The sequence below is a fragment of the Glandiceps talaboti genome, chromosome 16, assembly GCF_964340395.1.
Source record: "Glandiceps talaboti chromosome 16, keGlaTala1.1, whole genome shotgun sequence".
Classification (NCBI taxonomy): domain Eukaryota; kingdom Metazoa; phylum Hemichordata; class Enteropneusta; family Spengelidae; genus Glandiceps; species Glandiceps talaboti.
In genome coordinates, this window is record NC_135564.1 from 11721238 (window position 1) to 11735962 (window position 14725).

Here is a 14725-nt window from a genome sequence, read left to right on the forward strand (position 1 = left end):
ATATAGAAATAATTCATAACTTTATAATAGAGATTAATTTGCTGGGACGCAGAATGTCGTCATCCAAACAGTGAGTAATTTGAAAACGGAAATAAGGTTGCCGTGGTCGGTAGCACTTTTTAGTTATAAGATACTCAAGGGTGATCATTGTCAAACTAGAATTTCATTACTGCTGATGTCTAGTTGTGATATTTTCGTTAGAAGTGATCGGGTTGGGTAAGAAAGACGCAACAACTCACCATTAACCAATCAAGTGAATCAACGCACGGTATTTACATATGTCAGCGAAGAGATTTACATAATTTGACCTCGGATGTATTGGGATGAAAGGTGACGAAGTATTCCATCCCTAGCCATATTACATATCCAAAAATATAACTATTAATTTGATACCTTGATAAAGATACAGAACGATTCATATTTTAGGCAGTTCTCGGAGCAACCAATCATATCGACTGTGGTTTAGAGACTTGAATTCAAGAGAGATTCTTCCTTATTTGTCGAATGGATCATCGCCGTTATGACGCACATAACCAACGGAGTGAAATACCAAGGGTCGACCGCAAACGGGGAGACTATTAACGTTAGTACGTTTGTCTTAAAGAATAAAGTTTCTAAGCTTAATGATTTTATGCCTAATTACGTAAAGGTTACGTTCATTCATTTGTCAAAAGAAAGTAGTTACAATGTCCACGATCTAATATCAATTTTCTACATCAATACATCGTCAATTTGTTTGTCTTGAATATATGGCATAAAGCTGTGTTTGAGATTGTGATATGTATGTGGGTGGACACAGTTTTCCCTTCAATGTAGTTTTTTAAGTTTGCTACGAAACTTTTTGGATAGTTGAAGTTCCACTTTTAGATAGCTTTAGGATGCAAGAACTTCGAGTTTTCCTCAATCTCGCACAAGCTCGACGAAGTATTTGCATGAAAGGACTTGCCGAACATTTTATCACTTCAGAGTTGTTTCCTTTCAAATTTGCTTTGACGATACGGTACGATTTAATTTGTCTTCCTCTATCGTTGTCTGTCTCCTTCCCTTTCTCTGTCTCTGTCTCTGTTCTTGTCTGTGTCTCTTTGTCCCTGTCTCTGTATACATGTACATGCCTGCCTGTGCTGCCCCTCACTCCCTGCCTGCCTCCCTCCCCTCTCTCTCTCCCTCTCTCTCTCTCTCCCTCTCTCCCTCTCTCTCTCCCTCTCTCTCCCCCTCTCTCTCCCTTTCTCTCTCTCCCTCTCTCTCTCCCCCTCTCTCTCCCTCTCTCTCTCCCCTCTCTCTCCCCCCATCCCTCTCTCTCCCCTCCCCCCTCTCTCTCCCTCTCTCCCCCCTCTCTCCCCCTCCCTCCCTCCCTCCCTCCCCTCCCTCTCTCTCTCTCTCTCTCTCTCTCTCTCTCTCTCTCTCTCTCTCTCTCTCTCTCTCTCTCTCTCTCTCTCTCTCTCTCTCGCTCTCTCTCTCTCACACTTACATTTAACCTTTGTCCAATGAAAGACAGAAAATAATGTGAAAGTTGACTGTATAGATGACACCTGACAATGTTCGATGGCCAAATTACTCTTTGGAAATGTAGTTGGTGGTGAACATATTACGGATTGTCCAATTATATTAATATGAAATTTCAATACTGTTGCGATAATTAAAGTTCAAAGTATGAAGCCCGTAGTACATTACAGTGACCATACTACGTTGGCGTTTTTCCATCCTGTCGTACACTGTGTTTATTACGTTGTCTCGGGCGTATAAACTCATCATACCTCTAATCAATATGAGAAGTCTATCATTTAAGGCAGTGACATGTATTCCCCGTCCAATACGTCGGGGTTTGTCATGCACTCATCACTTGAGTAAGGAGCGCTAATAGAAGTGGACACTTCCCGTATTCAATTAATCAAACGTATCTAGAATTAAGAATGTCTTACGTGGCCCGGACTCGGCAAACAACTGTTACTCCTGTATGTGCAATGCTAGGGCAGAGAAGAACATGATTTGTGGCTGAAGTCTCTGTAAATAAAGTTATTCGTTGAAGTAAGTAATTTACGTTACTCTATTAATTCAATGTTGTACAGGTATAGTGGCGAAGGCAATATTGCTTATAAAATGATTGAATTTGAAAGTATAGGCTTCTATGCCCTGTTGAATGCTATGCTGTTGATATTCTGTTTCAGCTAACAGGATGCTTCATGTATCGTTCTTTTTGTTAGTTAGTTAGTTAGTTAGTTAGTTAGTTAGTTAGTTAGTTAGTTAGTTAATTCGTTAGTTAGTCAGCTACTTCCAATGTAGTTAGTTAGCTACTTATTAGTTACTTATTAGTTTGTTGTTTGTTTGTTTGTTTGTTTGTTTGTTAGTTTGATTGTCTGTTTGTCTGTCTGTCTGTCTGTCTGTTTGTTTGTTTGTTTGTTTGTTTGTTTGTTTGTTTGTTTGTTTATTTATGCGAAAAGTGTTTACTTGGTTTTGTTTCCTTGAATTCTTTTCAATCATATTCAATGTCTTTTGTGTCTATATATGTGTGTAATGTACAGGTATGTGTTGTGGTACAAATATATATTTGTATGCCTTCATATGAATTCGCTATGTGTTAAATAAATATGTTAATAATAATGTTAACTTTTATTAGTTCTTTATACCTTGAATAAGAAACTTTGTGTTCGACAATGCATATATATACCATATGACAAGAATTTGAAACGCCATTGGTGATTAGTATGTCATATACTTGATCAAGTCATCTCAAGTCGGCTATGTAACTAGGGAATATAATACGCTATCAATGGATGTATCTTACCTCATTTCCTTGTATACGTCACGCTACATTTCGTCATTCTTGACATCTTAGAGGTAAAGACGATGGCCTAGTGATCTGTGTCAAGCCAATGACAAACACAGACACACATGCAACATGCATATATTACACGCCCTAGCGCGCACACACGCACAGACAGGCAGCCAAGCATACATACATACATACATACATACATACATACATACATACATACATACATACATACATACATACATACATACATACATACATACATGCATGCATGCATGCATGCATGCATGCATACATGCATACATACATACATACATACATACATACATACATACATACGTACGTACGTACGTACGTACATTGAATTAAAGTTATTTAGACGATCAAATTAAAATGTTCGTACAACAGTGAGAAAGGACAGTAACCTGGAATGCAATAGACCCTTCTTGCTAGCTAGCGAAATTTAAATGGTCAAAGATCAGAGTGAATCTATTAAAAACTGTTGATACTACTAAAAGGAGAGTGCCAAATGGTATACAAAATTTTCGAACCATCTTGAAAAGAGTGGCTATTGGTTAGAACGTTGAATCAACATATGATTAGTACTCATATCAGACAATTGACCAACATATTGTCTGACATTCGATTTAATCGACCTAAGGAGTGCAGTTTGCTGTTGTATTGTCATGGAATTTTTGGGATTCTTTCCCATTATTGAATTCCCATGGAAATAAAAAAGCCATGTTCGTAATAAAGCGAGGAGAATCAGTCATTTCACTGAAGGCTGTGTACAAAGGTTTAGAACCACCTTGAAAAGAATTTTGTGTCATTTTTTAATGTATTGGCTGGAAATAATTTAATTGCAGACACTGCAAACCCGAGAGTGAAGTTAACAAATAGAAACATTGGTGAATTAAAGAAGGAACTGTAGATGTACAAAATAATATATAGTGTTTATTGCTTGGCCTTAAAAGCTAAGGAAACAATATGAATATGATTTTCTGCAAAAACGAGATACATGTCGCTAGAAATTTAAAATTTACCGTCCTTTTATCAAACGAACAAACAGGTATCTGCTTTCTCAGACGGACAGACGATAGACCGACAGACAGATAGACAGACAGACAGACAGACAGACAGACATACATACATACATACATACATACATACATACAGACATACAGACAGACAGACAGACACAGACAGACAGACAGACAGACAGACAGACAGAAGGAAGGACGGAAGGAAGCTTAGGATATACACATCGAAGAGACAAACTGAGAAAGGAAGAATCAGAAGAAATGGGTTAGTAATGTAGGCAGTAACCATGACTACATAATGGTATGAAAACCGCTTATAACGACTATTATGAGTGTGGACATAATAAGTATATTGTCGAATTCGTCAAGCTATTATGACATTTACTGTGTTCAAACTAAATCATGTCCAACCATACCTTGTTTTGAATAAATGGTTCATTTATATAATTTCACCTATTTATTTCAAAACATTAATTATTTCAATCTAATGCCCATTGCTCAGTTATTGAAATTCTTAATTAGATATATTAAAGTGAGCATGGCCTCACTTCATTGTACCCCGTCACACTACAAAAACGTTAATGTCATCGTACAAAGAGATGACGGCATACTGCTGTATTATTAAGACTGACAAGTTCAGTTCACACAAAAAAATGAAAATCCCACCCAATGCATTATTTTTTGACAGAGCAGTTCGATTTCAAACTATATTCTATTAGTATACACTTATTGCTTGTCTATAAGGATACTTAGTAGACATCATTACCCCAGGTGCGGGTTCGGAGCAACTATTTTCCCAAGACTAAAAGCTGAGGGGGAATATTTGCTACATAACAGAACGAGGGGTAATATGATGTCTACAAGTGCCTGAATAATAAGGTCAGGAAATAAGTATTTTATAATTCTCTGGTAAGTGTTATTCCCAGAATCAAAGCAATTTATCGACAGAACTCTCGTAGTACAGTAATAGTGCCCTATGGAAAATATAAAACTAATATTACCCTTTGTATGCAAATTGAGGTCAACATGGGTCACTAGCGGTCTTTCAAATTCGACCACTTCTTGTACTCCGGTCTTCTTAGCGCATGTTACAGCATCGATTCTTGAGAGTATGTACGGATCAGATGTCTGTCAATTCGGTTTTTACATAATTTTGTCAGCTTGATAAAAACTTATGTTACGTTACGTTCTTCAAGATGTTTCCACGCAAAATACGCTCCAGAGACACAGTCACATATCTTCATGTTGCAATTGTGAACTTTTGTTCGTAAATTCGGGATATGGAATTTTGTATTAACCTTAACAATTTAGCTTTCCGAGTTTATCTGGCAATTTCAGATGTCCCCTGATACTTGACTTGTAGTTCTCAAAAGCAATGCACTTTTTATCGCCGCAATGCGTTTCTCACTTAGGTGATCCACTGCGGCAGACACTTTGGACTAAAATGGCCACATGATCATATATGCTGGAGGAAGACATATTTTTATGCTCTTTGAAATTTATCATACAACCGATAATTTATGGGGGAATTGTGTCTGTGTTTCTTAAAAGAATTATCAGTCTTGGTCAGAGTTTAGTGCTTTTGGGAATGACAGCTATATATAATAAGAAATAAAAAATACTCCCACTTGGCAATATCTTTAATGAAGAGAGTCTGCTCACTAATATCAGTAAAAGGCTTGATCAAAATTCGTGACGAAGTCTAGCTACTTTGTGTGTAAGGTTGCTAAGGTTATGAGTCTAATGTAAATATTTCAACACGTATGTATTGATATCTAGATATGAAATAGCAAACGATGCAGTACAAAGTGTGTGGAAAGTACTTGGAATTATCAATTCCTCGATTAATGATTATGGCACTTTTAAAGAGGTTGTGATACAATGGTAACCATCTAGTGTGTACTTAAAGACTATGGTCTATCTAGAACAAAATGATTTGAAATATAATTTATGTTTATATAATGTCTATTGATCACACTAAGGAAATAATCACTAGACACATTAAACATAAATTGTGTTTTTTCACGCATAGGCCTATGCGTAAAGAATATACTAGATCGTTATGATTGTATCTCAGATAGTGTGCTAGGTGAGAGAGCTAGAGAGAGAGAGAGAGAGAGAGAGAGAGAGAGAGAGAGAGAGAGAGAGAGAGAGAGAGAGAGAGAGAGAGAGAGAGAGAGAGAGAGAGAGAGAGAGAGAGAGAGAGAGAGAGACAGACAGACAGACAGACAGACAGACAGACAGACAGACAGACAGACAGACAGACTGACTGACTGACTGACTGACTGACTGACAGAGACAGGGACAGGGACAGGGACAGAGACAGACAGCGAGAGAGGCAGGCAGGCCAACCAACAGACAGACAGACATACATACAGACATTTTAACAATATGTTATATACTAACATACTAAACCCCAAATCCTACAACCAAGTCTAGCATTCTATATTTTATTCGTTGATAGTTTTCACTACCATATACATTTAGTATTGTAATATCAATTGTCGACAATTATGGGTTAAAGGGTTACAGTACAGGAAGGTGAACTAATTGAAATTTATACAACGGCCATCTAATCAATGTAGCTATCGATTCAGTTTATTGTTGACACTACGTTCGATCGTATAAATACAGCCATGAATGCGTGTAAGTGAATTGAATTGGAAATCGTGATTTAAGTGAAACCGACTATTCCTATCCACGATACATATACCTATTGATTAAATCCAAAACGACTAGAGTCTTTAAATCTTGGAAGAAGGGAATTATTACATTATGCAACACACACACCTACAACCGAAGAACGTCCAAGGAAGAGATATAGGGTGATAATGGAAAAGTTTTATATGGCAAAACTAGGTATTGTCATTACATTGGCCACAATCACTTACTGTCAGCAAAATCACTGTCAAGGGCATGGATTGAATAAACTGAAGATGTAAGAGTGCGATATAGTAATTTTTTTAATAATATTGCTACATTGTATCGTCTAGTGCTACAAGTAATTTTATTAACATTGCTATATTTTATCGTCTGATGCTACAATTTTTGTTCGGCCCGCGATATCAGTATGCGACAGTGTTGCGCCGACTTGAGTTTAGATAAAACGTAGGAAAAAAAGGCGCGAGCGACTGTCGACAGTCTATGTATAAGGTGCAATTTTTTATTGGTTTCTGTGTGGTTGTATGGAACAGAACCGCTGATCTGTAACTTGAAACGGGCTGTACTGTACATTGAAGATGTGGATAAGATTTTGAATAAGTGAACGGTCTTATTTTCAAGACGTTACATTTGTATAGAAAATGATGTGGATAAATCGTTACAGGAAGTCTTCTGTGCCATTACCAAATAAGAACTAGACTTTTACAGTTTTCAGCATTTCAACATAAAAACAACGATCAATCATTACCTATAAACGCAGGTTACAAAACGAATTTTACTGTTAAGACTTAAGCATCATTTCGTAATGGATTCGCTTCAGATGATATTCCTGGATTTCAAACCAAAAATATTATGTCTCCACGTCATAAAATAACTACCCACTATATCTCCTTTTAAACATTAAAAAAACAATAATTGATATAGTCAGCTCTTATTTGTATCCCTTGCATGATATATAGCAGGATTAAGTGTATGAATTTAAAGTATTTAATAGTTTTTTGTAATCCCAAATCTTGCTAAAATGTGCCGGCGTTGTCATTATTTTCACCGTTACCCAGTCAACGTGCGCGTAGTCCATAAAGTAAACCCTTATGGATTTAGTGGAGAATTAAGTCTGGCATGACGATATAAAAAAAGAAAATCATATTTCATAAATGTTATAAGAAATGAATGTCAAATTGTGTGTGTGTGTGTGTGTGTGTGTGTGTGTGTGTATGTATGTATGTATGTATGTATGTATGTATGTATGTGTGTATGTTTTTTATGTACGTACGTCTGCCCGCCTGACTCTCTGTCTGTCTGTCTGTCTGTCTGTCTGTCTGTCTGTCTGTCTGTCTGTCTGTCTGTCTTCATGTCTGTCTGTCTGTCTTGCGATCTTGCTGTCTGTCTGTCTGTCTGTCTGTCTGTCTGTCTGTCTGTCTGTCTGTCTGTCTGTCTGTCTGTCTGTCTGTCTGTCTGTCTGTCTGATTATATGAGAGAGAGAGAGAGAGTGTGTGTGTGTGTGTGTGTGTGTGTGTGTGTGTGTGTGTGTGTGTGTGTGTGTGTGTGTGTGTGTTTCATCCTTTTCCAACTTATATTATGTATGTCATATTCCACTATTGGTAATCATTGTGCTGCCTTAACAAAAACCAAGTCGCGTTGGAGAAACTAGATAGATATCTGACAGACAATCCTAAATGATTGATTAAGTCAACAAATCGTACACAGTCAGCTGTAATAATTACATACGTTAACACTGAATTATATTAATGTATGGCGAGAAAAGTGCATTAACATTCACAGATTAAAATTATACAACATCCCAATACCATCATTTTGCTTCAGTGATCTTGAAAAATATACGCGATAGTTTCACTTCAATAGCTTAAATATATATAATTTGGGGTAGCCTCAAATAAATGCTTAGTAGATGACAACGGTGACGTCACAGGAAAAAGTGGGGCGTTTAATATCGATCATTCGATGAAGTACATAGGCCGGCATATCATCAAATAAAGTTAATATTCAATTTTCAACTTATCAAAATAGAAATTGAGCGAAGAGTAGGTATAATTTTAATGCCTCACACAAAGCAACGTAGAAAAACAAATACTATCATCAGAAGAATTTTCACCTGCACTACACCGTAAATCGAAAAACGTCAAAAATTCAATGCTTTTCTCTTTCAATTCAAGGGCAATTATCTTATCACGTCTTTAGGGGGTTTATGAGTTGTCATAGCAACGGATAGTTGTACATTGCTAAACATATTTGATAGTTATTGAGTTAAAGCCGTTTAGACAAAAGATATTATGTTCAAGCCACAGCCTAGATGGTAGTGTAACGGTTTTTAAGTTCCCGTAATCACCTTTGCGTTTAAACAAACATATTAGATGGAGTCCACAGTCATCCCTCAGTGGCATAGTGAAAAATGACATCGCTTCGTTGCCTTATAAGTAACAACGTTGGATAGACTATATGTCATTTATGTTTCCTTATGAAAGTATTATAGACATATCTCGTCTGAGAGGAATTCTTACTAGCTCTGTTATATTTGGCCAAGTTGTATGATACTGCAGAGTTCCATTCTTACATCTCACGCTGGTAGTGTGCATCTGTGACGCCATCTCATCTCAGATTGGTTATCACTGTTGGTCAATATTTGTTTACTTTCTATTAATTCGTCTACAAGAATTTACACCCTTCGCACGGCTTGTTAGCTTCTCAAGGTAAGACTGTTTCCATATATAATTTCAATTTCCTCCTAAGTCAATATATTTCACGATAAAGAAAATTTGTGTTAGCCGTATAATTTTAGTCATTGAATATGATTTGTAAGCTTATAATTCAAAATATGGAAGTGTGATTTTTAGAATTAGTCCAGATTCAAACATTAATTTCTCCATACATAGAAATTAATTGCATTGGTTTTTTAATGTTTTATCCGTTTACTTTTGAGGATAAAGACTTCAAGAAGAGAACATAGCTATATATTTTTTTTACTTTGGGGGCAAAGTTTCAAAATGGTCAATTTTATGCAGTGGAGCATTTGGACTCATGGGACTTCAAGCGATCTGAAGGAAGGAGAGAAATTCTTGACTATGCAAATATTTTTCTTTAAATTTAAAATCTATGGAATAATCAGTTTGGATCATTTGCGTCGTCTCTTGACCAAACATTGGTATATATGATACTGTTTTATTTCACTTTACATTAGCATTGCGCCAAAAAGTAAACAATGAATATGATATTTTTTACATCAAATATTCTTAGCTTGTGATTTTCACATTGACGTGTCCTGTTCCGGATGATGTATTTCAAGCAACGTCATTCCAAGTTCACGACCGTTTAATGAATTGCGGAAATCACAAAACATACTACTAAATTTCGCAATCCTTAAAAAAGTCAATTTCAAGGAAGTAGCAATTGTTATTCAAATATTTCTGTGCCCTATAATTCTAAATACTAACTTCCATTATGGAGTAGAGTTATGATGTCTGGCTATTGATGGGAAGGTAACAGCAAGAAAAGGACAACTGCATGCATTGATGTATAGTTATGGTATTGATACTATAGATGAAACAGAATTGTCTTTCCAAGTGTAGAATCATTTACGTTCTGCATATTAAGCATTTCCTTGACAACACCTGCTAAGGAAAGGAAACTTACATTTCTGTCATAAGTAGCTGTGACAAATTGGTGGTGACATCCGCCATGTTGTTCCGGTTGATCAGTTGCTTTGTGTCTGTACATACGAATTTAACTATGCCAATGTTTCGGAATTTCTCTACAAGAATGACGATAGCTATCTCATGCTAATTTAATTTCACAGTCAAACTGTTTTTTAGTTGTTTTTCATTGCAATTCCACATTGTCCCTCTGTGTGTTACATAAAAGTAACTGAAAACCGGAGGCTGAAATTCCTGATGAGGAACTTCATAAAAAAGTCTCATTGATAAACTCGATAGTGATCGATGAATTTACAGACTACAACAATACATTGTATAGGACAAAGACATCTACCATGATCGGAATCGATCGATATCCCATTGTGAAGACTCCACTTGGATGTATAATGATGTATCAAGACACGTGATACCGATATATTTCAAATGAAATCTACTATAAATTCAGTTCACTCAAAATCGAAGAATGCATTACAGTTTCGTAGCATACGATAAACATCGACCCTGTGATAGTTAGAGTACACAGAACGTACTTATGCTATGCTGGCCTCTTTCTTGGGAATGGGAATGGGGAGGGGTGGGATGGGATGGCTATGACTGTCACTAAATCGAGGCATGTTACCTTTAGAAAAGGGAACTCATATGAACTTACGTGGGTTCAACTTCAATAAAAGTTAGTCATATTATAACAACCATTGTCAATGAAATGTAACGTCAAGTCTGTCAAAGAGTTAGTCTATCGAAGCTTACAATGGTGTTCCCATATCCCCATCAATTAGATACGTAGATAAGCAAATCATATATGCATGTCATATTTCCTCTAATGGTTAATTTCATCTTCAATTGCATCTTTCATACGTTATTGATTTTAATTTGAAATTAACCTGTCGTAGGCGAATGTTATGTTTTCGATGACTAAAAGGTCATGTGAGTACTGTGTATAAATCCTCCTGAGACGATTTTCTTCTGACTATTCTGACATGAATGTACGTTGGCATATGCATGAAATATTCATTCTTTTAATCAAGTTATCTGCCTACTTATCTGACTGACTACGAATCTATGTTTGTGTACATGTATCAATGTCATTTCCTATGTTTGTCTTTTGTCCACGATCGTTCAACATTGACTTCTCCTTCCGTCAATATGTCAATATGTTTAATTTTTGCCTACTTGTTTTTCTATCTTTTCTACTCCCTCCTCTCCTTCTTCTGTCCCGTCCTCATCCTCCGATCTATTCTCTCTCTCTCTCTCTCTCTCTCTCTCTCTCTCTCTCTCTCTCTCTCTCTCTCTCTCTCTCTCTCTCTCTCTCTCTCTCTCTCTCTCTCCCTCCCTCCCTCGCTCGCTATCTCTCTCTCTCCCTCTGTCTGTCTGTCTCTCTCTCTCTCTCTCTCTCTCTCTCTATGTCTGTCTGTCTCTCTCTCCCTCTGTCTGTCTCTCTCTCTCGCTCTCTCTCTCGCTCTCTCTCTCTGAGAAAAGTAATTAATTAGATATATCTTTATCATATTTACTTTCTCTGGTGAAATGAGGACAAGGTCTGATAATGGGTAGCAATCAATGTCTCGTTATTTTCATTACTAATGTAAATCTCATTCGTAAACGTTCTATAGTTAACTGACAGGCAGTTGTTTAACTTTCAATGTTGTGGTATTTATCACAGGTCCTAATCATAGCTGATGTCTTGGCTAATCAAAGAGCAAAAATCGTTAATATTCAATTAAAGTGTAGTTTTATTGTAATAAAAATGTCCGATTGTTCGCCTACATTCGATGATTGCTACATACCTCAACGGAATAGTGATAGCATTCTAGTATCGACTGATCGATTGAGCTTACCGCTTCATGAAGCAAGCAATGGGTGAAGTGGTACATTATGGCCACCTACGTGCTATACTATTCAATAGTCATTAACTTCAGTGTTTAATTCATGATAGGTGAAGAGTTCAGAATAAATTGTTTGTCATGAAAAGGCAGATACATATCACGACAATGATCACATTAACAAACAAACAAACAAACAAACAAACAAACAAACAAACAAACAAACAAACAAACGAACGAACGAACACGACTGATCGAGCAAAACAAACAAAAGACAACTTGAAGACATATATGCAAGCAAAAATAACCAAGCTTACTACAGTGTATAATGAAAAACCCTTTAATTTTTAATAGTGAACACTTTTGAACATGATGCTATGAACAAATCTTAGTTTTATTTTAAAATGGCAGTGTCATGGCGTCATATTGGAATCTGCAGCTGAAGACAGTAAACAGTGTTATAGATCTAGAAATGGGACAATAGAGTATTACAACTATAGAACTATAACAAACCGGAAGTTGTTAGTTGTTTTGCAATGCATTATGGAAAAATAAAGGAAATAGAATGCCATGTGTAGTTCAATTGCGTAACCCAAATAGTGGAATAAGTATTCACATAAAGTGATTGAGATATTATCTAATTTGTCCTCATGACGTCATAACCATCAAATTCAAAGTACGGCCGAACTGTGACAATGGGTTTGCAATATACTTTGTATGTGTAATGTATAGTTTAATTTCGACGTAAGCTTTTATGAATTTTAGTTATTATTTTAATGTTGACTTGCATTCTTTGTGATGAGGTCGTGTGTATTTTTTTCATGAGGTACAGTCGATTGTAACTTTTGTTTTATTTTCTATATTTATTTACTTACTAGTTTATTCAATTATTTAAAAGAAAGTTTTTATCATTTTATATCTTTTAGTTTTTTGGTTGATTTTTAGGGTTTTTTTGCAGTGATTTTATTTAGTTTCTTTTGTTCTAAGGCATCCTTTACCGCTATGGAAACAATAATATTGATAATCAAAACGTTTACAAAGTTACTTTTAACATAAGGAAGTGTACGTAAATACAACTATCATGTATGTTTCTTTTCCTTGCAGATTTGTTCATAAATCAAGTTTCGCCACAACTCCGTCAGCTAATTTGCATATCTGACAACTCACAATGGTTGAAGAATATGAAATGACAGCTAGTGACACGCGTTATCTCTTCTCAAGTGTAGAGGAACTTCAGGGGAAGAAGAAACGAAGATTTAGATGTGTTAGTGCTAAGATTCTCCAATCAATTGTCGGTGTTACCTTGGCAACGTTACATGGCGCCGGTTACGCGATTGTAAGTGGACTAGTTGCCCTGGCAACAGATTATGACGTGTCGGAATTTCAAGTTATATTCTTCGAGGGAGTGATATTAGCTTTGATTAGCATGGTACCGATTATCTATTACCGACTGGATATTCTTGAGCCAGATCACAAAACTCAAATATTGCTTCTCGCGAATTCAGTGCCAGGACTTGCCACCAAAATGTTGCATTTTTATTCACTATCAAGAGCACCTGTCGGCAACATCAATGCCATCTTCAGCGGTAGTAATCCTATTATCACACCCATCCTTGCTTGCTGTTTTCTACGAGAAAAGTGGAAATTAGTTGATGCTATAAGTACATTTATAAACGTCATCGGTATAGTTTTAATTACAGGACCAACGTTCATATTTGGGAGTCAACCTGGTCATGCTAAAGCCCACGCCGAGGTGATAGCGTACACAGCTGCCATAGCGGGCGCCTTTTTCTATTCGGTGACGATTGTGATGGGGAGGATCGTCGCTGCCAGGGTCGAGATATCCGTTATGATGCTCTATAGAGCTGTTTTCGCATTCGTTATATCTTATATTTGCCTGCTTATAAAAGAACTGCCTCTTCTCGTTTACAGCAAGGAAGCTTTAGGAATCGTCTTTGCAGAAGCCATCCTAAACTGTCTAACGATGGGGGCGCTATACAGGAGTTTACAGTTAGAAAGTGCAGCAACTGTAGCGATATTGATAAATATACAGGTTGTTTGTTCATACTCTCTTGACTTTGCTTTTTTGCACAACGAAGTTAGACCCTATGAACTTGTTGGGGCGGCTTTAGTCTTATCAAGCGCCCTCATCGTTTATGGAGTACATGCATATACAAATTATAAATTACAAAAGGCTTTGAATGGCAATAATAATTCCTAAATAGCATATGTAAATTACGTCAAATTTCGCAATAAATTTTCCTCAGACTTTAATCGAATTCTTGATCAACTATTACAACTCAGTTTCAGTATAACTTTGTTTCTGTACAGAAGGCAGTATATGTTTCTCTATAATGACCAATAATAAGCTACCAACAAAAGCACCAGAAACTTTTAAAATCATAATGAAATGTGCGGATACCTGATAGTGATAGATTTTATCTCTAAATGTTTGTTCATGAGACCAGATCCTTTGGTTAGATCTTTTTTCTACTGAGTCGTAACAGTTGAGTGAGAAATATTGTAAAATAATTGTATTCAGTAATCCAAATAGATCTCAAAAACATTTTGTATTTTGATGGAATAAAATCATAATCGGAGCGATGTTGTGGAATACATCATCGTTGAGGGGGGGGGGGTATAAATGTTGTAAACAGAAACGAAAAAAAACCCCATATCCTGCCAGTTTGCTCAAAACGATAGGAGATATCATTCAACCGTTGGTGGCGCTATCTAAAATGAATTACGTAGTAGAGCGCCACCAACGGT

General features: G+C 36.4%; 1 protein-coding gene across 1 annotated transcript; it reads left to right on the plus strand.

Annotated features, from left to right (window-relative positions):
• Positions 1-2002: 2002 nt before the first annotated feature.
• Positions 2003-14177, plus strand: LOC144447032 (solute carrier family 35 member G1-like). Its single transcript, XM_078136901.1, has 2 exons — positions 2003-2025; positions 13061-14177. The coding sequence occupies exon 2, from the start codon at positions 13125-13127 to the stop codon at positions 14175-14177; it is 1053 nt and encodes a 350-aa protein (XP_077993027.1). The 5' UTR covers positions 2003-2025; positions 13061-13124.
• Positions 14178-14725: the final 548 nt, after the last annotated feature.